This window comes from Leptonychotes weddellii, chromosome 9, assembly GCF_054177405.1.
Source record: "Leptonychotes weddellii isolate Sample4059 chromosome 9, ASM5417740v2, whole genome shotgun sequence".
Classification (NCBI taxonomy): domain Eukaryota; kingdom Metazoa; phylum Chordata; class Mammalia; order Carnivora; family Phocidae; genus Leptonychotes; species Leptonychotes weddellii.
In genome coordinates, this window is record NC_138377.1 from 71,931,210 (window position 1) to 71,954,993 (window position 23,784).

The following is a 23,784-nucleotide window of genomic DNA, read 5'->3' on the forward strand; positions in this document are numbered from 1 at the left end:
AAATATCATTATCATTTCCCCCCTATTTCACGTGTCTGAGATTGTTGAATGACTCATAAAATATTGTTCTACAGCATTTAAACTCTTTGTAGAATATTTTATCAAGTAAGTTTAATACTCTATTGATATTGAGGTTTTCTTTAATTTTGTCTGACCCTTTAATGATATGCTCAGCAGCTAAATTTTTGTTCATGTCCATGATATATTCCTAAAGTGGAATTTCTTGATGAAACAATATAAATAGATTTTAATGTTTTGATGCATACTCTAGAGTTGCCCTTTGGAAAGATTATATATATTTATTAGTATGGTTAATCTGATTTCTTCATTATTTTGCTAGTATTAAGATAACACTGAGTATAATGTTATAGTTTGCTTTTTTCACTGATTGTATTGTGATCATTGTCACATACCTCTAAAAGTTTTATTTTAATATTCTTCTTAAAATTAATTTTTAATTAATTTTTTTGCAGTAAAATTCACCATCTTAAAATGTACAATTTGGTGGTTTTTAGTATATTCACTGTAATTTTGTATTACTACTGTCTAGTTCCAAAACATTTCCATCACCCTCAAAAGGAACCCATTGGCAGTCACCCCAAAACTCCATATCTCCCTTCCCTGACAGCTGCTACTATGATCTGCTTCGGTAAAAGCTTTTTGGATTTACTTATTCTGACAGTTCATATAAGTGGAATCATATAGTATGTGGCTTTTTATGTCTGGTGGCTTAGCATAATGCTTTCAAGGTTCATTCATTGTTGTTGAATGTAGCAGTACTTCCTTTCAGTATCCTTTTTATGGCCGCATTATATTTTATCATATAATGATGCCGTAATTTCTTATTTTAGACATTTTTTCCTGTATTAACTACTACTAGGAATATTAATGTATGTAATTTTTATTTGTAAATTGCAAGCTATATTCTTATGGTGGATTCCTAAGTGGAAATTTACTGTGTCAAAGGTTATGACTCTTGATGGTCTTGATTCCCATGGCCAAATTGTTTTCTGGAAAGTTTTTATGAATTTAAACTACCAGTACGGTAAATAAAATTTTGTCCTCACTTTAGTTTCTTTAATATTCAGAATATTAACAGTTTTGTTGCTAACGTGATGGTTAAAAAAGACTAAATTGTTTTAAGCTGTATATTTTCATTATTGGTAAAGTTCAACTTTTTTTCATAAGATTATTAGTCCATTGAATTTCCTCTTGTTTTGAAATTTCTTTTTGTGTCTTGTCTTTTTTCCCCCTTAGGATCTTCCCGTTTTCCTTTTGGTCTTTTTATATATTAAGGAAGTTAGCTAGTTGCTTTATTTGTTGAAAATATTTTCACCAGTTTTTTTGTTTTATGTTTTTGATGTATAGAAATTTTAATCTTTGTAATATAGTTAAGTTTTTCAATTTAAATTAAAACCTTAAACAGTGAGCTCTTTATTGTATTTGGAATTCTCTTTGTTATATGGTGTGCCTTATTATTGTTCCTTTTTTTTTTTATAAATAGCAGTTCATTCCAACATCATTTAAAAATTCATCCATCCCTTTTCTCACTGATTTTTTTTTTTTACTTCCCGCCCCCCATTTCTCACTGATCTTTGATACCTCCTCTGTCATTGCAGTCATATATATATGAAGCTCTGAATTTTAATTGCCTGTTTTGTTTCATCAGTCTATTTTTTCCCCAAGTTCCATTTAATTAGACTGAGGTAGGATAGTATATTGTTATCTGTACCTTTGCCTGGGGGTCAGCTAGAACCTTTATTAGTAGGTAGGCAAAACTGGGACTCTGTGTATTTTGGGGAAACTGTTTAAGCTTTCCAGGTCTCATTTCTTTTTCTATCTGCAAAAGGGGATAATAAAAGCAACCACTCTAAAAGGATGTTTTAAGGATTAAAGAAATGACTATTAAGTGGACAGTATCCTGGCACGTTTAATAAGTACTCAAGGAATGTTAACTGTTAAGACAGTGATGATGATTTCATATTACATAGTAATATCTGGTAGAACTCTTATTTCTCAAAATTCTTTTTGTTGTAATTACATATTTAGTTTCTGGATTAACTTTAGATTCCTTTTTTCCCCCCATCCTCTCAAAAACCATTCCATTAGTATTACAATAAATGTATAAGTTAATTTGGGGGGAAAATGACAATACTCAATGTCCCTATCCAGAAACTTGGCATTTTTCTCGATTCATTCAAGTTTTCTTGTTGTTTTTATAAGCTTTACTGATGTTTCCTTCTTAAAGGTCCTATATGTGTTTTTGGTTAAGGCTGTTTTTAGGTATTTTGTTGTTAGCTAATATTGATGGAATCTTTCTTTGTGTTATTTTTTAATGACTTGTTATTGGTAGTTATGTATTCTTTTGGCATCTGTTGGTCTCTTTTTTTCATTCTGCATACAAATGATGAGATATTTAAATGTTTTGCTCTTTTCTGTTTCTTTGCTTGTGCATTATCTCTTTTTTCTTTCTGAAGATGATGATTGCCATTGTTCTTTCATTGAAATGTTCTTTGGCTCTTTTTCCCCCTATCTTTTGTTATTTAGGTAAAAACAGATGACATAGCAAGAATTTACCAGCCTAAGCGTTATGCTTTATCACCCAAGACAACGATTACACTGGCACATCTACTTGCTGCTCGTGAAGATCTGTCCAAGATCATTAGAACAAGTAGTGGCTCCAGCCGTGAGAAGACGGCATGTGCCATTAATAAGGTTGGTTTTTCTTTCAATACAGTGGAAAATGAATGTATAATATCCTCATTTGGTGTTTTTATAGATTTTTTTTTTTTTAAAGATTTTATTTATTTATTTGAGAGAGAGAGCACATGAGGGGGGGGGAGGGTCAGAGGGAGAAGCAGACTCCCTGCTGAGCAGGGAGCCCGATGCGGGACTCGATCCCAGGACTCCAGGATCATGACCTGAGCCGAAGGCAGTCGCTTAACCAACTGAGCCACCCAGGCGCCCGTTTTTATAGATTTCAATCCATTTTTCTCTCTCACCCTGGTAAACTCCTAGAATAGAGTGGTGATAGTATTTCAGTTCATCCAGCCTTAGTTATGTTTTGTGTGTGCATGTTCATTTGAGTCTCTGTATTCATAAATCAAAAATAAATCTATTTGAATTAGAGGAATTAAGAATTGATTTTATCAATAGCTTTAGCAAGAATTATTTGCCTTCTTTCCAAGAATGTATTTATTTTTTGTCAGTAAAAATCTGTAGTAGTTGTTTCAGGTAGTGACAGGTTCCTTATATCCTTGATGTAAAGGAAGAGTACATGCTTTGGAGACTTACAGGTCTGGATTCCTATCTTAGTTCTATCATTTACATAGAGGAGTCACCTTGGGCAGGTTACTGAATCTTTTGGAGGTTCCATTTTCTGATTAAGAGTATAGATACATTTCTCTAATAACATTGCTTTTAAACAAGCTCAAAGAGATTGAATCTTTTACAACAGCAGCAATGACAATAATCTAGATTTGTCAGTTTGACTGGCATGTGCCCTATATTTAGAGCACTTTATGGCAGACTTTATTAGGAAAGAGCAAAAAGTCAGAAGGGATTTGGGCAATTTTAAAACATTGTTACTCAGTGAAAAAAGTGTCCTTGATACAGTATATCTTGCTAGAGGGATGGGTGTATATAAAGTCAACTTGTTAATTATTACTAAGTTACCAGTGTTTGTTCCTCCCTCTTCTGTTTTAGATCAACATCCTCTGCCTCTTGAAACTATTCTGTCTTTAAATATGTTACTTAGTATCTTATATCAGGTCATGATCTAGTCTTAGGGGATTAAGAGTTCTACTTTAAGTGACATTGCCCATCTCTTTTCCAAGTTATGATTTATAGTCCATTTGAAGGCAATCTTATCAGTTCTTGGAGCAGTGTCCCCACGTGGCCACCAACATAGCATGTTCGTTTGGTGGAGAGACCAATGAAAATTACAACCAAAAAAAGCTGTTTTTTGCATTTGGTAATTAGAACATTATTGGTGACTTTAAGAGAATGTTTGCATTCTTCGAACAATGCCCCCACAGTAAGGATGTTGTACTTTTTGTCTTTAATTTATGACATAAGTTACTAAAACATGGTTTTGATGAGAGGATCAATGGAAGTAGAACCTAACTGATTTGTAGGTCATTTTGGTTGAGGCAGTTACTGTTTTACCTTCTTTCCTGAAAGAGATGAGCAGGAAGCTAGTCTCCTAACTTAACTTCCTCAGCAGTGTCTGTCTGTATTTATGGGCATATAAAGTAGCTCCTTTCTACAGAAGGCTGGGGATTAAACCAAACTCTTCCCTGGCTTATCCTTCAAGTATTGTGAAGAATGGTTATGAGGGCCTATCAAGACTTTATTTTCTCTATGATAATATAGTAACTAGTATCATCATTGAAAGTTAGTGAGCTTAAGTTTCATAAGAAAGGAATAGTTCATTGAGAATCCTTGTATCTCTAGAGGGATACCTTGGATTATAGTCATACTCATCTCTGACATCTCATTAAATTCACATGTTACCATATATACTTAATACTTTTAAAATAATACGTGTTTAGGAATATAATTTTTTGTTAGATAATCCATGACCAAATGAATGGCAGTGGGAAGTCCAGAGTTGTTGTATAAATAGATATGAAGTTAATGAATATAGGGTATATAATTTATGTATATTGAAAATATGTTGGTAAAAATATTTTAGTATGGTGGGTACTGCATTTATTCCAGAATTTGAAACAAATTTGAACAAGAGAAAATTAACAAGCCCTTAAGTTTCAGCAATATTCCCCAGATTGTTTAAAAGTAATCTACACTGTGAGGAATTTGTCACACATCACATTTATATTTTCAGTATTAATTCGTGTTACATGTCTGATGCTTTCATGTCCTTAAATATTTGGCTTCTGTTTCTTTATTAGAACAGTAAGTTCAATATCACTTGAATCCTTTATGTAAATTGTAATTTCTAAAATATTAGAACCTGAAGGACAATGTCTCTTCACACAGGTGCTGATGGGAAGGGTGCCTGACAGAGGAGGACGGCCGAATGAAATCGAACCACCACCCCCTGAAATGCCCCCTTGGCAAAAGAGACAAGAAGGCGGCGGAAGGGGTGGTTGGGGTGGTGGAGGTGGGGGTGGTCGAGGAGGTGGTGGGGGTGGAAGAGGTGGCTGGGGAGGTGGGGGAGGTGGGGGAGGTTGGGGAGGTGGTGGAGGAGGAGGAGGGTGGGGAGGAAGCGGGGGAGGGGGTAGTAGAGGAGGAGGTTTCCAAGGCAGAGGAGATTATGGGGGGAGGGGAGATTATGGTGGAAGAGGAGGGGGCTATGGTGGAAGAGGGGGCTATGGTGGAAGAGGTTATGGAGATCCTTATGGAGGAGGTGGGGGTGGATATAGAAGATATTAAAAACTACCAAAATTAGATAGCAGTGCTTTTCTTGGCAGAGACATTAGGTGTAGTGTTCTAAATAACATACTTGAATGTCATCTTTGAAATAAACACCATGTTAGATTCCCTGATACCATTCTTGAATTGGGTTAATCTGTAAGAGCATTGTTTTATACTACCATCTGATCTCTTAGAGTGATGATTTTTCCATATTCTGTGTACCCTTGAGCATGTCTTTTTAAAAAACAAAAAATGAGCAAAAATTATTTTTAAAAATGTAAATATTTATTTCCATCAGACTTAGAAAATGGAAAGTATTTTATTGTCATGATTGAATTTAGATTGTTACCTGTATTTTATTCAGGTTTGAAACACATAAATAACCCAACTTGTAATGGAAAGGAATATAGACTGTTGCCTCATCTGTATTCCTGTGCCGTGTTTTGTATTTGATAAAATTATACTTTATAGGGAAATAGGGAAAGGGACTGATCTGATAGTTGTGTTCAATAGGTAGTTGTCATGACTTGTTTGTTCTTTTATAGGCAGCAATTCCTCTGACCAGGTTTCTGTTAAAAGTTCCATTAATTGAAGCTCAAGCCTACTTTTTGCTATGTATATTTGATTTATTTTCCAGGTGGATTTGAAATCTGTGATTTTGTTTAACAAAGCAAAGTTAAAGACTGAGGTCAGAATTACCCTAAAGGGATAAGGACAAGCAATAATTTTACATGGTGATGTAAATAATACTCATATAAACTGGTCTCTTCATTTGTGCCATCACCTTAGGTGTTTGAATATTAAAATGCAGGCTGAGCTGTATTGCTCAGGATTAGGGCAGTAATTGCCAGTTTCAGTCCATCAGAGGTAGGGCATCCCTTGGAAATTCTGATTCATAGCTCGATTTGGGAAACAGGGTTAGGGAGTGGTTACATGTGGTTTGGTGGTTGGAGCAGGTAAAGGTTTGGAGATCAAGAGTTGTGAATTTGAATCATGGTAGCCCAGGGGTTCTATGGGCTGAAATGACCATAGCTCTCAAGGATTGATTTGTCCTCATTTGTCAAATGAGGAATGGGACACTTGCACTCTTCTCAGATTGTTTCATAAAGACGTAAGTACAAGTGCCATTTATTGAGGGCTTGTTGTGATGGTTTAATGCATTTTTCTTTTAGTATAGAGAGTTAGATAAGATAGTCACACACATTTTTTCATTCCCACTGTAAAATGTGTATCCCAGTGTGGGCTCTTGGTTGACACCTGTGCATAACAACTTTCTTTGATCTAGCAAACTCAACAGATAGAAAGCTGATTACCAGTGGACACATGGTATTTGATATTTGGCAGTTTCATTGTTGTTGTTTTGTTTTGCTTTACAGTAAACCCTGTAGCGAAAACTAAAATAATGTTAAAACTTTAAATATTGTGTATACTGCAGTCTTTGCCATGTATTTTTCAAGCTAACTCTTCAAAGAAATTTGTTCAGGACAGGAAAACAAACTTTAGGTTATTTGTAAAATAGATTTTAAAAATGTGTTTATATTTAATGAAGATACTTAATTTCATTTGTGATAGTTGGGAAAAAAAGGCTTTCTGTAATTAAAACATTCTTTTCAATAGCTATGAATTCTGAAAAATAAATAATTTTTAAAAATATTTAATCAAAGACTACTGGAGTATAGTTGCTGATATAGAAGGGGTTTACAACTACTTTCAACTTTTATCACTCAAGGTTTGTGGTAAACAATGGCAGAAACATTAATTTATCCATTTCTGTAAGATTTCCTTATACCTTCATAGGAGTGCTGTTGAGTTATCCACTATACTTGCTGTAAACCTTATCCAGTTTTATCGCTTGCTCCTGGGATCATATTGGAGCTGGAACCACTCCTATTTATACATTCTCATAAACTTCACTTGAATGATAAGCAGGGTGATCTAGACCCTAATCTTTTTCTTCCCTGGAAGGTAGGATTTTCATGATTTTTTTTTTTTTTTTAAAAGATTTTATTTATTTATTTGACAGAGAGAGAGAGCGCACAAGTAGGCAGAGAGGCAGGCAGAGGGAGAGGGAGAAACAGACTCCCCACTGAGCAGGGAGCCCGATGTGGGACTCGATCCCAGGACCCTGGGATCATGACCTGAGCCGAAGGCAGCCGCTTAATCGACTGAGCCACCCAGGCGCCCCCATGATATTCTTTTTTAAGTAAAAATTTGTTTTGTAGAAGTGTGTGCTGAGCAATAGCTAGACTAGCAATAGGCAATTTGGGGCTTTGATGTCAACAGCCATAATGTGAAAATGTTTTATAAATTGAGTGCAGTACAAATGCAGAGTATGATGAATGGTACTTTACTGCTTCCTACAATCTAAACCTTTTTATGGGCCTCCTCTTCATTCCTTTTTGCCCGGTTCTCAGTTTCATTTTCCCCTATTACCTCATTTATCTTCCTCCCCCCCCCCTTTTTTTTCCCCCCTCCCTGCCTTAGTCTAGCCTTTGGTATCTTAATAGCACCTATAGACATGACTTTTTTTTTTTTAAGGTTTTTTTTTTTTTTTTTTTTGCGAGGGAGACAATGAGAGACAGAGAGCATGAGAGGGAGGAGGGTCAGAGGGAGAAGCAGACTCCCTGCTGAGCAGGGAGCCCGATGCGGGACTCGATCCTGGGACTCCAGGATCATGACCTGAGCCGAAGGCAGTCGCTTAACCAACTGAGCCACCCAGGTGCCCTAGACATGACTTTACTGAGAGATTCTGGGTTAAAGTAACTAATCTCTTATCTGGACCTTACAAAGAATGTGTGTCCCCATCCATTTTACACATAGCTCTCAGCAGAAGGGTGAGATGTTTTCTTTGAACCTATGGCCTTGTGTTCTGCAGATCAGGGAAACCTTGCTTCACTAAAGAGAAAAAACATTTTAAACCAAGAACACTTAATTACCTTTATTTATGTCAGAAGAAGGTATGATAAACCCAGAAAAGATTTGTGACCAGGAAATGTTCTGAGCAATGAGATGATACCTTATAAGAAGCACAGGATAGATAAATTTGGGATGGAATCTGGGGATGAAAGAAAGGAGGCAGTTTAATCTCTCCTTCAGGGTCAGGTTGTCATTGTGACTTATTTTGTATGAAGTGTTACGAATTGCCAAAAGGATAAATACACCCACATCCAAATGTAGCAGAATGCATTCCATAGTGGAATTTGGAATTCTTCATTGGTCTGGTTAAACAGAATTGGGGATTAAGAGGAAGTCATAGCTATCTCTTAATCACTCTGAGTAGTCATGAACACAAATGAATTGCTTTGGGTGGTCTACATTGGACTGAACTATATCAATTTCATGCACAACTTCAAAGTTCTTTACTTGCTAGTTTTCTTAGAACTGTTGAATTAAAGACAAAAGCTACAGAGAAAGGACAACCTTAAATTTGTCTCCTTCATAAGTTATTTATAGGCTTAATATTTGGGGACCGCTGTAAGTCCTTATGCAGTAAGATAGGAAAAGGTTGAATATTTCTGTACTGTTACTTCATGTTATAAAAAGATTGAGAAAAACTTACACTGAATAATTGCTTTGCTTTTCCTTCCAGGAATACCCAGTTTGGTTAATAGAATAGGCAAGTATTGTCAGCTTTGGATTATAGATTTTTTAAGAGAAGCTTCTACATATTCATGAACTAGAAGAAACACAAGACAGCTATGTGGTAGGGATCCTAATGTCTTTTATCATATAAATATTACACAAAGAAAACTTACATTAGGTATCAAAAAAAAAAAAAAACCCTTTACAATCTGTACACTTGTTTTTTCCTTGCAGTTCTTTTACATTATAGATCCTTAGACAGAAATTCACAAACGGTCAGTAAAAAGGCAAGTCAGTTACCAAAGAAAATAAGTGACATTGCTGTTGACAAAACAAGATTTGTCCTTGTTTTGACAGATAAATATGTGCTCAAACATATTTCAAGTCAGTATAAGACATAAAAGTTTGTATCCTAGGCTTGACAAACCAAAAATTTTTTCCAGATTATTTCTGTAGATTCTACTAATCCCATGTAGCTCAATGCAAATATTAATTTACATGCTATTCATCTTTGGCCCTTGCTGGACTGTAAAAACTTGTGATAAAACTACTGCTTCCTGCCCATTTTAGTGATAAATTCTGGAATGCTTAAGACCCTCTAGCCATATTAATTTGATTAAGGGAGCTCTGACCTTTGGAATTTTAGGATTACAGAATATGTACACAGGAGTTAACTGGGGTCTGTATTTTGGATGGAGGGTAAGGAGAATGAAAAATTGTGTTACATGACTGTGTTTATAAAGAAATGAGCTGTACCACCTTTGGTCTGTATCAGAGGGAAAGAATAATAGTGAAGAACATGAATTTTAAGATTATCATAAATTCATGTTTGCTACTTATGTGGACAAAGTGCTTCTTAACTTATATACCAGGTGATGGACCTAAGCAGCCTGCTCTGGGGATTTCTGAATTTGGAATTAGGAAAGGGTAAATTTGTGCATAAAGTAATTCTTTAAAACACTAACTGAAAGCCACTCACTAGTTTTGTCACTAAAGCTCAGTACAAGGAGGTGTATGCAAATGGAAACTGGTCTTTCATCAGATAAACTTCTTAAATGATCTGAATCCTCCAAGGAAATTACACTGTATATACTTTGTATTCTGAATAAGATTTGGTGTTGTTGGTTTTAGGTTTCAAACTTTTAATTGTTGAGATTATGTTCTTGGCAGTTGGTCAACTTGCGTATGAATTTCAAGTATGCTTGGTACCAAGCTTTCCAAGCATGGAAGGTAAGTTCCCCTCAAAAAGAAAATGATTACATGAACTTTTTAGAGAAATCATATAGATCGGGAGTTTGTAAACAGTTGCCCAATTTAATGAGCCCATTTATCATTAACCTTCATTAATAGAAAACTCATAGGACTCCATTGTGATTTTGCTGAACAGTACATCTTACATTGTGAGCAATTTCTTTATCTTATAACAAACTAACTTTGTGGATTTGTGTAAATGACAAAGTTGTTTAATTCACCCCCACATTTTATGAAGGAGGAAACAAAATTCCAAGTCACATGCATGCTTGATATTGTATATACATAATATATACACATATACACGTTCTCAGGTCTTATTGAAGCCTCTGATCCAGTTAGCTTATTTCTAAATAATATTAATAGTGAAGACAGTATAGCACAAAATCAGTTCAAAATAGTTACTTCAAAAAAAAAAAAAAAGATAAAGATGGCACATGAAAAGTTAAACAGATTCTTTCAAAAGGCCATAAATTTCTAATTCTATCCCAGTGTAGGTATATGAGGACAAATACCACGTTGGCAGGTTTTTTTTAGCTACCTGGCCGGTCGTGTATTAGGTGGTATTAGCTATGTTTCCAGGTGTTTAGTTTGCCTACTTACGACTGTGAGACTAAAACTGTGAGTTGACCTGTAATTGGATAATGTCTTAGTCCCCTCCCCCACCCCCAAATTTGTGGCTCCATCTCTAGAAGTTTACTTCTAGATAGATATCCTCATTGTTTTGAACTTTGAACTATATCAATTTCATGCACAACTTCAAAGTTCTTTATTTGCTAGTTTTCTTAGAACTGTTGGATTAAAGACAAAAGCTACAGAGAAAGGACAACCTTAAATTTAACCTTAAATGAGATATCCTCATGTGAGTATGAGCCTAGTGAGGAAGGAGTGGGAGAAGGCTAATTGATTAGATATCTGAGGTAGTGAAGTGGGAACCGGATTCGAAAAGAATTCTGGAATATAGAGGAAGTGAGTCTATTTTTGGAATGTGAGTCTCTTCCCACGGTAAGCAAGCTTTGGATGGAATAAAATAAATCTTTCAGTTCACAGAAAACCCACAGAAGGAAGCAAATTAATTTTCCAGGGATTTTAGTTCTGAGGAAGAAGTAGCTACACAGGCCACATAGGAGAAGCAACCTTGTCAGAAATCTGTAGTCCTATTTTTATCAAGCTGTTGGTATTAGTTCCAGGGGAAAAAAAAGTTTATGGTGTGAATGGCAAAAATTCTACATTCTTCAGCCTTCCTACCCTTTGACTCAACTGACTGGAAGAGAAGACAGTTCCACTCATGAGGAGTCTTTCAAGTAAAAAAAAAAAAAAAAAAGCTTTTCTGTTTTAAAGTACCCTTTTAAAATAACTGGTCGATCTAAGGTTCCCCAGGTGTTTGTGTTACTCATTTTAGTTAAGAGATCTCTGATATACTCCTCTACACATTGTGCTTCTTCAGTTTCTGGGCTAAGAACAGTCACCGTGCTCCATTTGAGCTAAGACATGATTGCTTCTTGCAAGTTGGAGGGTTTCTATTTTCTTCTGTGCATATTTCAGTTGGATCTTTAGAGCGTCATTATCTGCTTTCAGGGTATTTATTTCCTAAAGGGAAAGGAGAATGAGGTATGTTAATAAAGCAGCAATGAATAGCAAATCAGTTACAATATTGGGAGTACTACACTTGATTGGCGTTTTCTATTCACTATGGCTGAGAATTAAAAACTTTTCAAGACGTTTATTTTGCTCTGAATAGAAAATAACAAGTTTAATGTCAAGTGAGCATGTGCAAACAGCAATTAGTTTTTGTTATCATATCAAGATGGCTAGCAGGCAGAATAAACCATTCCCAGACAAGAGGTGGATATAAAACCTTTGGATGCTGTATAGTGGGAGACCTAAACTTGGCAGAAATGGAGTCTCTCGTCAGGTCTGAGGTATGAAAACAGTGACTCAGAATACTGTCATATGAAATATTATAGTTCATTTAGTCTAAGTTTTTTCCCCCCAAATCACTGAAAAGTAATGGACTCCTTTGATAAGGAATTTTTTCCTACCCCCTAAATTGGGATTTAGTTATCTAATTTTCTGCGGCAGTTGACTTCCAGGCTACTGCCTTTTTTAAATTGAATTATATTTGACCTATGACATTCTATAAATTAAGATGTACAACATGTTATTTTGATATGTTGTAATACTGCCATTGTAAAGACAATCAGCACCTTTCATTGTTATAATATCCTTTTTAGTAATTGGAATAATTTAAGTTCTGGACTCAGCAGGTTTGAGGATTATAGTACAGTATTGTTTATTGTTCATTGTACCATGCATTGTATCTTTCAGGCTTATTTACCACTCGTTATAAGTTGGTACCCTTAAACAACATCTGTACCTCCCATCCTTCCCCTGGTAACCGCCATTTTATTTTATTATTTTTATTTATTTGAGAGAGTGAGCAAGAGAGAGAGAACACAAGCTGGGGGGAAAGGCAGAGAGAGGGAGAAGCAGCCTCCCCGCTGAGCAGGGAGCCTGATACGGGACTTGATCCCAGGACCCTGGGATCATGACTTAAGCCGAAGGCAGACGCTTAACTAACTCAGCCACCCAGGCGCCCCGTAACCACCATTTTAATCTGTTTTTGCAAGTTTGGCTTTTTAAAATTCCATATATAAGTGATGTCATACAGTACCTGTCTTGCTCTGTCTTGTCTCACTTAGCATAATGTGTTTGAGGTCCATCCATGTTGTTGCAAATTTCCTTCTCATGGCTGAATGATACTCCATTGTGTGTGTGTGTGTATATACACATTGTCGTCCATTCATTGATGAGGTATGGACACTTGGGTTGTTTCCATATCTTGCCTATTGTAAATAATGCTGCAGTGAACATGGGGGTGTATGTGTCTTTTTGAGTTAGTATTTTTGTGTTCTTCAGATAAATACCCAGAAGTGGAATTGCTGGATAATATGATAGTTTTGCTTTCAATATTTGAGAAACTTCCACGCTGTGTCCCATAGTGGCTGCACCAATTTACATTTTCACCAACAGGGCACGAGGGTTCCCTTTTCAGCACATCCTAGCAAGCACTTGCTATCTTGTTTTCTTGATGCTAACCATTCTAACAGGTGTGAGTTGATAGCTCATCGTGTTTTGATTTGCATTTCCTTGATGATTAGCGATATTGAGCATCTTTTTATGTACCTGTTGGCCATTTGTATGTATTCTTTAGAAAAATGTCTCTTTAGTTCTTCTGCCCATTTCTAAATCAGATTTTGTTGTTGTTGAGTTGTATGAATTCTTTATATAATTTGGATATCAACCCTTTATCCAGTTTATAGTTTGCAAAAATTTTCTCCCATTCTGTATATTGCTTTTTCATTGTGTTCTTTCGCTGTGCAAAAGCTTTTAAGTTTGATGTAGTCTCTATTTGTTGAAGAGACTATCCTTTCCCCCTTGGGTGCTCTTGGTGCCCTTATCAAATATTAGCTCACTGCATAAGCAAGTTGTAATTCTGGGCTCTCTTTATTCTTCCATTGGTCTATGTGTTAGTTTTTGTGCCAGTACCATACTGGTTTTATTACTGTAGCTTTGAGTGTAGTTTGAAATCAGGAAGTATGATATCTCCAGCTTTGTTCTTTCGTGGTTCCATACAGATTTTAGGATTTTTTTTTTTCTATTTCTGTAAAGAATGCTATTGTTATTTTAATAGAGATTGCATTAAATCTGTAGATGGCTTTGGGTAGTATGGACATTTTAACAGTTCTTCTGGTCATGAACATGGGGTATCTTTCCATTTGTTTCTGTCTTCGATTTCTTTCAGCCAAATCTTGTTTTCAAATTGTACAGATCTTTCACTTCCTTGGTTAAATATACTCCAAAGTATTTCATTGCTTTTGGTGCTATTATGAATGGGATAGTTTTATTTCTTTTCCAGATATTTCATCCTAAGTGTGTAGAAACGCAGCTGATTTCTGTATGTTGATTTTGTAGCCTGCAACTATACCTAAATTTTTGATTAGTTCCAACAGTATTTTGGTTCTTTTGGCGATTTTATACATACAGACTCATGTCATCTGCAAATAGTGACAGTTTTACTTCTTTCCTGATTTGGATGCTATTTATTTCTTTGTCTTGCTTAATCACTCTAGCTAAGATTTTTAGTAATGTGTTGAATAAGAGTGATGAGAGTAAGCCTCCTTGTGTCTTGTTTCTGATCTTGAGAAAAAGCTTTAACTTTTTTTCCACTGAGTATCTTAGCTATGGGTTTGTCGTTTTGGGCCCTTATTATGTGGAGGTCTGTTCCTTCTATACCTGATCTGCTGCTGTTTTGTTTTTTTTTTTTAATTTGAAAGGGTGTTATATTTTGTCAAATGCCTTTTCTGCCTCTATTGAGATGATCATATGGTTTTTCTTTCATTTTACTAATGTGATGTATTACATTTATTGATTTGTATATGTTGACCTATGCTTGCATCCAAGGGATAAATCACATTTGGTCATGGTGTATAATCCTCTATTTTGAGTTTGATAATATTTTGTTGAGAATGTTTGCATTTGTACTCATCAGCAGTATTGGGCTATAGTTTTCTTATGGTGTCCTAATCTGGCTCTGGTATCAGGGTAATGCTCTTCTTATAGAATAAGTTTGGAAGTATTCCCTCAATTTTCTGGAAGAGTTTGAGAAGGATTGGTGTTAATTCTTTGAATGTTTGGTAGGTTTCACCAGTGAAGCCCAGTGTTGAGTGCATATATATTACAACTGTTATATCTTGTTGATGTATCAAGCCTTTTACCATTATATAATGACCTTTTGTCTCTTGTTAACATTTTTGGCTTGAAGTCTGTTTTGTTTGACCTAAGTATGGCTATGCCCCATTTTCCTTGGGCTTCTATTTGCATGGAATATCCTCTTCCATCCCTTTACTTTGAGCTGGTATGTGTCTTTAGAGCTGAAATGAGTTTCCTGTAAGCAGCATAGAATTGGGTCTTATTTTTTATCCATCCAGCCACTCTGTGCCTTTTGATTGGTGAAACCAATCCATTTATTTTTTAGAGTGATTATTGTTATGTAAGGACTTACTACTGCCATCGTATTTGCCTTCTGGTTGTTTTCTATCTCCATTTTCTTTTCCCCCTCTATTTCTCTTTACTCTTGTAAAGTGTGATTTTTCCACGGTGATTTGAACCTTTTTAAAAAATGTTTTACTTAGGGGCACCTGGGTGGCTCAGTCGTTACGCGTCTGCCTTCGGCTCAGGTCATGGTCCCGGAGTCCCGGGATCGAGCCCCGCATCGGGCTCCCTGCTCTGTGGGGAGCCTGCTTCTCCCTCTCCCTCTGCTTGTGTTCCCTCTCTCGCTGTGTCTCTCTCTGTCAAATAAATAAATTTAAAAAAAAAAGTTTTACTTACATTTACTTAAATTTTACTTAAATTCAATTTAATTAACATATTGTATTAGTTTCATAGGTAGAATTTAGTGATTCATCAATTGCATACAACACCCAGTGCTCATTACATCAAGTGCCCTCCTTAAGGCCCATCACTCACTCACCCTATCCCTCCTCCCCTCCAGCAACTGTCAGTTTGTTCCCTATGGTTAAGAGTCTCTAATGGTTTGCCTCCCTGTTTTCCTCTTACTTTATTTTCCTTCCCTTTCCCTATGTTCATCTGTTTTGTTTCTTAAATTCCACATGAGTGAAATCATATGGTATTTGTCTCTGATGGACTTTGCTTAGCATTATACCCTCTAGTTCCATCCACGTTGTTGCAAATGGCAAGATTTCATTCTTTTTGCTTTGTGATTACCATGTGGCTTACATGTAAAACATCTCATAATTAAAATAGTCCTTTTTAGCTTGAAACTTTATAGGTGACCAAAGATAAAGTGCTATCCACTTTTATTCCTTCCCTTTTATATTTTTGACATTACAATTTTTTTTTTTTAAAGATTTTATTTATTTATTTCAGAGAGAGAGAATGAGAGAGAGCACATGAGAGGGGGGAGGGTCAGAGGGAGAAGCAGACTCCCCACTGAGCAGGGAGCCCGATGCGGGACTCGATCCCAGGACTCCAGGATCATGACCTGAGCCGAAGGCAGTCGCCTAACCAACTGAGCCACCCAGGCGCCCGACATTACAATTTTTTTTATGCTGTGAATTCATTGAGAAATTATAGTAGCTATAGTTATCTTTAATGCTCCGTTCCTTAGGCCATTCTCCTACAATTAAGAGGTTGAACACACCATTCTAATATAGTTAGTTTTCTGATTCTGCTTATTTCTCATCATTGCTGGAGTATGGTGTACTTTCATTTGCTTTTATGTCACTAAATCCTTTCATTTCAGCTTGAAGAACTACTTTCAGCATTTCTTGCAAGGCTGGTCTAGCGGGGTTGAGTGCTTTCAGTTTTTGTCTGAGAAAGCCTTTATTTCACATTCATGTCTGAAAGGTGACTACTGGATGAAGTGTTCTTGCTAGCAGTTTTAATACTTTGTCATTTCACTTTCTCATGGCCTATAGAGTTTGCTGAGAAACCTGCTTATAGCTAATGGGGTTCCTTCATAGGTTTCTCTTTTTTCCCAGTTCTTTTCTCCCTCTCCCTCTGCCCCTCCCCACCATTCATGCTGTTTCTTGCTCTCTCAAATAAAATCTTTTAAAAAAATAATAATTGGGGGCGCCTGGGTGGCTCAGTTGGTTAAGCGACTGCCTTCAGCTCGGGTCATGATCCTGGAGTCCCTGGATCGAGTCCCGCGTCGGGCTCTCTGCTCGGCGGGGAGTCTGCTTCTCCCTCTGACCATCCGCCCTCTCATGTGCTCTCTCATTCTCTGTCAAATAAATAAATAAAATCTTAAAAAAAAAAAAATAAAAATAAAAAAATAATAATTGGGTGGTACATTACCTTCTTGGACTTGTATTCTCCATTTTCTTCTCTAGGTTTGGGAAGTTCTCGGCTATTGTTTCTCTAAATATGCTTTCTGCTTCTTTTTCCTTCTATATTTTTCCCATCATAACTGATAGCTCTTGTAGGGTTTCTTACTTTTTTAAAAATCTTAGTTCCTCTTCTCAATCATTTCTAAATTCCTGTCCTCTAAGTTGCTAGTTCTTTCCTTGATCTGCCTTATTTCCTAAGCTTTCTAGTGCATTCTTCATCTTATTGAATTCTTGAGCTCCAGAATTTGGTTCTTTAAAAATTTCAATCTTTTTGACAAAGAACTCCTGTTCATTAATTTTTTTCCATAGTTCACTGAATAACCTTTCTGAGTTTTTCTTGTTCTTTATAACAGCTATTTTGAATTCTTTATCAGTTAGATCCCAATATTCCATGCCTTTGAGTTTGGTTGCTGGAATTCTTTTCTCTTTGTGATGCCGTGAGATTCCATAGTGTCCCACGAAATGTGCCTCTGCCATCGTATTTGAAGTAGTAGCACACACCTTTCTTAGTTGTTTACTTTGACTGTTACAGTTCAACAGACTGGCATTTAAAGTCCTTTTGTTTTTCATAAGGTAGCCACATACTATAGCTCAAGTTTTGGGTTTCTTTTTACCTAAGCCGGCTCTGGTGCTGCATTTGGGAGTGTGCATTAAAAAAGTTGATATAGAGAGTACTGGCAGTAGAGGTGGAGGGCTGCCCACGGCATGATAGGGGGATCCTCGAGTGGGGGTACTCCCACACGTCCATGGGCAAACCTGCTATGAAACCCTGAGGGAGATGGGGCGGGGGGGGGGGTATGTGTTCCTTCAGTGCCCTTTGTTATTCTTATCTGCCTCTTTCCTCTCCCTCCCCCAAGCGCTGGAGGTCCTTCCTCAGAAACCTGGGTGCTGTTGGAGAGAAATGGGTCCCTCCAGCTACAGCCTATGCAGCCAGGGGGCCAGTCACTCACCACCTTTGCTTTCCCTGTCCTCTGTGAGGGAGGAAGCCCAGTGCATTGCAGTGTTGTTCTGGGCAGGGAGGCTGACTCCTAAGATTCTCCTCAGCCCCCAAACTCTTCTCGGTCTGGCTCCGTTCCCAGTGGGACCTCCACAACTTCTGTATCTTCCTTGCATGTCTGACCTGGTTTGCACTCTCCAGTGTTGCTCTTGCCTGCTCATGGCAAGATGGGGTGGAGCAGGCTCGCCACCTCCCTTGGATCTGAGGCCTAGCCACCTACTTTCCGGAGCACAGGCAGGTACCCGTGAGGTCACTTTTTGTTTGGTTATGAATAACCGGTTTGTTGTAAATAAAAGGGGAGAGTAGAAAGGTACAGCTCCCGTTGCCTTGATGATGTCTCCAGTCTCCTATGAGTCCAGTGTTCTTACATTATACCATATTGGTTACTCCCTCCCTGCAACTGTAGGCAATTTCTGGGTAATCTGGATACAAGGAGTTGTTTCTCAGTGGAAATTTATCTAGATTGCTATGTGCTAGGCAAATGTGTTCCATGATGATGATTATTCACGATCTGAAGCAAACCAGAGAGAGCATGGAATCCTGCCTTGTATTTACAGAGGACGGAGTATGGCACAGTGTATCTGGTATCAGAATCACAAATGTAAATTGCTTTTGACAGTTGCTGCCCCTGAGGAGAAAGGGCTTTGTGGAACCCACATGTTGTCACCTTCTGATTGACTTGATTCTTAAAAACACTCTGAGCCAGAGAACACCTTTCATCCAGAAAATCTGTTCTTTTTTCCTATGTTCCTCCTACTATTATGTCCTTTGTTCCAGGCACCAAGCCAAGAGTTTCACATGATTCCAGCTTCTAGGAGTCTGACAGGGAAGGTACAACACTGAGAAGGCAGGGGATTCTGAGGCCCTTTTGGGCAATTTCACTACGTAATATGTTGAATTATTTAAGGAGTTCTCGCTGGGTGGATATTGGTTTTGTGTTTGTACTGCTAGGCCTCCAAAAACACATTGCCAACCTTGATGTTTTAGAAAAAAGAAAACCGTCAAGGATCTAAGCTTCCCTCTCTCTAAAATGACTTAAAGTTACCTAACAAATACTGGTAGGAGCCCCTCTGAGCCAGCCCCCACCATGAGCCCTGTACTTTAAACAAAAGGAAATACATCAGTTATTGGCCCTACAGAACTGAGTATTAGGGCAACTGCCTGTTGTCCCCTTTCCTTTCTTACCCTCTTTCATTATGCTCTTTTCTCTAACCTTGGAACCATATTCCCAAACTCCTATTCTTCCTTTCTTGGTAAACTTTATCATGCCTTTATGGGGCACCTTATAATTAGGACATTGTAAGCTGAAGAAAAAGCAACTCCTGGTACAGTTGTTACCAGTTTATAGATTATATTCAACTGTGCATCTGCCAGATTCTGTCTAATGTATATAGAAGATCAGCACATTCTCTGATGTGCGTTTCATTTAGAAACAGGGCTGTGGTGTGAGCACAGTAAAGCTGATCAGTAGAAACTGGTTTTTTTACTCAAAGCGCCTATTGTGAACAGACTTTGGGTCCTGGCACCAACACTTTGAAATGGCAATAGGGAGCCCAGTATATCTTGTTCTACTCCTGTAATGTGAGACGTAGCCTCCACTGGTTTGAAAGAAAGCCAGAATCCTTTCTTTTCTTCTTTGGCTTTATCCTGCTAGTAATCAACCTGGTCAGAATCTTCAGCTTATATGTTCTTCCCTGGTTCAGCCCCACTTCTCTCAGAGTCTGAAAGAAAAGAAAAGGTAGGTACCTGTTCCAGCTCTTGGTAAGTTGGGAGTCTGAGATGACGGAGATCCTCCTTTGATTTTATGAGGGATTCTTTATTCTCCCACTTGACAAAAGCCCGCTTTCTGACCAAGACGGGGCTGGGGCATGGAGATGTGGGACTGGGAAGCACATACAGAGTATCCTGGGCTGTCTTCCTTGGGGAGGACAGCATCAAGGTCCCAGAAGGACCCTCACTGCCAAGCCAAGACAGTGATTCCGTCTGGGTGGCCTTGTGGGCGACAGTCCTCTTCAGCCGAACAGAAATCTTCTGTGAGGACACTCCCATGAGCATGATGGTCCGATCTTTACTTTCCTCACTGTGTTCCACTGCCTCCCCATTAGGGAATGTGAAAGGCCCTTCCTCAGGTGCTGTAGAAAGATACAGGACATATTAGTATTCGATCTCAGAAAAGCAGACTCTGATGAGACCTTTCTTATTATAGGAGTTCCATGGGCCCAAAGTGGTCTCCTTTTCAGGCACCCTCTTCAGGGGGTGAAGGGACCTGAAGTGCAGGTGCTTTGCTGGTGAAGCCACAGCCACTGGTGCCAGGCTGCATCTGCCCTGAGGAAAGGACATTTTTCTATTTGCACAAAGGTTGCCTAGAGGATTTCAGTTGCTGCAGATTAGTTTGAAGCAAGGCCCTGTAGAGAGAAATGGTCCATACAGATTTTTCTGTGGACATTGGGATGGGGTAGCTCTCAGCATTCAAGTTTTGGTCCTCTTGCAGGTGGCCTCCAGGAGCTGGTAGGAATTTTCTTTGGGACCTATCTGTACAGTGGGCATAGCTCAACTGTGAGAGGGAAGTATGTCTCAAAATGTGTTGCCCTTACATTCTGGTTTTGTCTCAACCAACACGCTCGCCCAGGACCCAGTGTGGATATTAACCATTAGGAGTAATTTCTTGGAAAAGTAAAGAGTGGATATATTTGAGATGATTGGTAGGCTGTAAGACAGACTATTGTTTTGCAATGACTCAACGGTAATTCTGGGCTGTTTAACTACATCATTTATAAAGAAACAGATTTTAGATTCTGTTGAGTCTTTCATTTAATGAGGATAAAAAAGTTACCTTCCAGGATTTGGGGGAAATGAAATGATTATATAAAGTGTTTTTTAAGAAACATGCATTTCTAGTAAAATGTTACATATTTTTAACTACTAAACCTTGTAGCCAAGACATTGGATTGGTATAGTCAAAGTGGCTTCTGGACAACAAAAAAAGTTACCCAATTGGCATTTATAATTTGAACCAACAGTTCTAATACTTGAAACCTTATAAGGATCCTAATTAACTTTTCCCCAGCGGAACATAAATTGACATGAAGTATCAGAATATTTAAATTATGTTTGGACTATTATGCATGATTTTTTTGTATCTCGCATTTTACAACCAGACTTTCATGCTGCTCTCTGCCACCTTTCTCCCATGAAAATTTGTATTTTATGTGACAGAACTGATATGTAATTCTTGAAATGTATCTTCCACAGTGGTGTCTGCAGTGGTTTTTATTAAGGGGGGGGAAGGACAAAGGCAATCTTTCCTCCCTGAAATCTTTATCCTTCCCACTTCATTTTCCAAGAGGAATGTTCTCTGTGCCTACTTACCATGGAGCAGGTCTTTGGCTCCCAGTGAGCAAAGGCTGGATGTTGGCCCTCCAGCGGTGCTGTTCTCTGTGGGAGCTGCTGGGTTCTTGGCTCGCTTCTTGCACTCAAACACAACCAGATCTTTGCACTGTTTGTGGCAGTTCATCCCGCAGTCTGTGGACGAGACACCCTGGTCAGGAAGTCTTTCGCTTTCTTCTCCAGAGTCTCAAAACCACATTGGTGCCGTGCTTTCTCGTCACACGTGCCTGTCCTAGTCTGGAGCTGGACACCTGCTATTCCTAATGAACCTAGCAGTCTCATTTGGTCAACTCTGGATCTCACAATCTTGTTGCAACCCTTATCAGAACCAGAAGCAGCGTCCACTGTCTTGGAGGGAAGTGGTCTCTTAGTCATTCTGCATATACTACAGAGACCCCCCCCTGGAAGCTTGCAGCTCTTATGTCTTACTCTTTCTTCCTTGCCATAGAAGTCTCCTCTCTTTCACGCCTGAATTTCTCCAGTTAAAAGGAAGGATAGTTAGGTCCGGAGGAATCTACTGGTAAGAGGAAAGTTGGCAAGGGCCTTTGTATGTGAAGATTTCTGTTCCCAAAGTGCCTTTCTTTGGAGACCCGCCTTTCCACGACCATATGAAAGCATCATATCCTACCCGCCATCCCTAGTTCCAGGACAACCCACACAGAGAGAGGACCTAGCAAAGAGGAGCTTCATAATTGGTCGGTCAGGCATTCCTCTTCTCTGTGGTGGCAGTCACTGTCAGTGGGTGCTCTAGGGAAACCAATTTGGGAATGAGGCTGGGAGCCATGCTGAGAAGTTGCGGATTCAATAGACAACTCCTCTGGGTAAAAAATGCTTTATTAGGAGATCCTCTGAGACCAGGCAAAACAACACAGTCGACAAAGCTGAGCCTTACCTTTACATCGATATCCTTGTTTGATCACTCCCCAGAGCTATGAGACAGACAAGAGATGGTTAGAGTGTACCAGCCATCATTCATCTGTCCGGTATGAGGCTAGACAGTGGCATCCATTCTTTATTTTCCTTCATTGTGCTTTCTTCCTCAGGTGGGAAGGAAACCTCCTTTATCTTCCCCATCTTAACTCTCCTGACCTTAAATTGCAAACACGAAGAGTTTGTTCTGATCAAAGTCAGATGTTCAAGAAGCTCACTAGCATGGACTTAGGAGGCCTTCCTGAGGCCTGAAGTAGATGACTCAAAGAACAAACTAGTTTCTTGGGACTCCAAACTAAAGAACAAGCATACAGAATCCTGGGGTCAGTGGAGGGGGTTGGTCAGAGAGGGGCAGAGCCACATGACTTCTTAAAAGCCATTCCTTTTGAAGGGGAAAGGGCAGGGATGTCTCATAATTCTTTTCTCTCACAACGGCAACTATAATTACTATTACTATAGTTACTATAATTACTTAAAAAATATATCCTCGGGGGCCCCTGGGTGGCTCAGTTGGTTAAGCGACTGCCTTCGGCTCAGGTCATGATCCTGGAGTCCCTGGATCGAGTCCTGCATCGGGCTCCCTGCTCGGCAGGGAGCCTGCTTCTCCCTCTGACCCTCCCCCCTCTCATGTGCTCTCTCTCAAATAAATAAATAAAATCTTAAAAAAAAAAAAAAAAAATATATATATATATATCTCCCCTCAGTTCAACAGTTCTTACCATTTGTCCCAGGCCTCATAGACCAGAGGAAGAAATCAATCTGGGAGAAATGGTAAAGATGAGTTCAAGTAAAAACCATGCATTTGAGAACGAGCTTATTCTAGGTGTTTGTTTAGGCTCTAAGCTGGGGTGGTTGATAAGGATGGTGAGGTCTCTGCCTGGCTTAATCACTTAAATTGTCTCATACCCCTCCCCAAGTTCAACCTAAAGCATTCAAAGAACAACTTACAAATCCAGCACAGTTGTCACAGAATGTAGGTTTCAGATAGGTGGTCTCTTGAAAGTTGTGAGGAAAGCCCAGGCCCAGTTTGGAGTAGATTGAGCTGGCCCTCATGAAGTAGGCTGTGATCTCATCTCTGCTGATGAGGCCTTCCCTGCCAGCAAGGGACAGACAAGGTATGAGTGGGGTCTGGGGTAACAAGAGTGGCTTCTAGCCTTAGAAACTCACCTTTGTTTTTACCCTTATGTGGTAGGTACAGTATGTAGTACTGGGGGCTATCTCCATGAGCCCTGCTCTTAGGTAGGGATGCATGGATAGCACATCATTAGTAGGTGAGATGGCACTATTCATTTCTACAGAGGTGTTCTTTGGCTAAAGTAGGTTTTCCTAGCCAATTTAAAGACTCAA

At 38.5% G+C, this 23,784-nt stretch overlaps 2 protein-coding genes across 2 annotated transcripts in view; one reads left to right on the forward strand and one right to left on the reverse strand.

The window, feature by feature from the left end:
- FAM98B (family with sequence similarity 98 member B) overlaps positions 1–7,042 on the forward strand; it is a 35,734-nt gene extending 28,692 nt beyond the window's left edge. The window contains exons 7-8 of the mRNA XM_081830873.1: positions 2,548–2,715; positions 5,002–7,042. Of these exons, the coding sequence (XP_081686999.1) occupies positions 2,548–2,715; positions 5,002–5,397 (564 nt within the window). The 3' untranslated portion in view covers positions 5,398–7,042. The remainder of the gene's footprint in view (positions 1–2,547; positions 2,716–5,001) is intronic.
- A 3,096-nt stretch (positions 7,043–10,138) lies between these two features.
- The window catches only part of RASGRP1 (RAS guanyl releasing protein 1), a 78,987-nt gene continuing 65,341 nt past the window's right edge, over positions 10,139–23,784 (reverse strand). The window contains exons 12-16 of the mRNA XM_081831845.1: positions 23,386–23,530; positions 22,400–22,436; positions 21,490–21,642; positions 19,867–20,252; positions 10,139–11,802 (exon numbers count right to left, since the gene is read on the reverse strand). Coding sequence (XP_081687971.1) covers positions 11,668–11,802; positions 19,867–20,252; positions 21,490–21,642; positions 22,400–22,436; positions 23,386–23,530 — 856 coding nt within the window. The 3' untranslated portion in view covers positions 10,139–11,667. The remainder of the gene's footprint in view (positions 11,803–19,866; positions 20,253–21,489; positions 21,643–22,399; positions 22,437–23,385; positions 23,531–23,784) is intronic.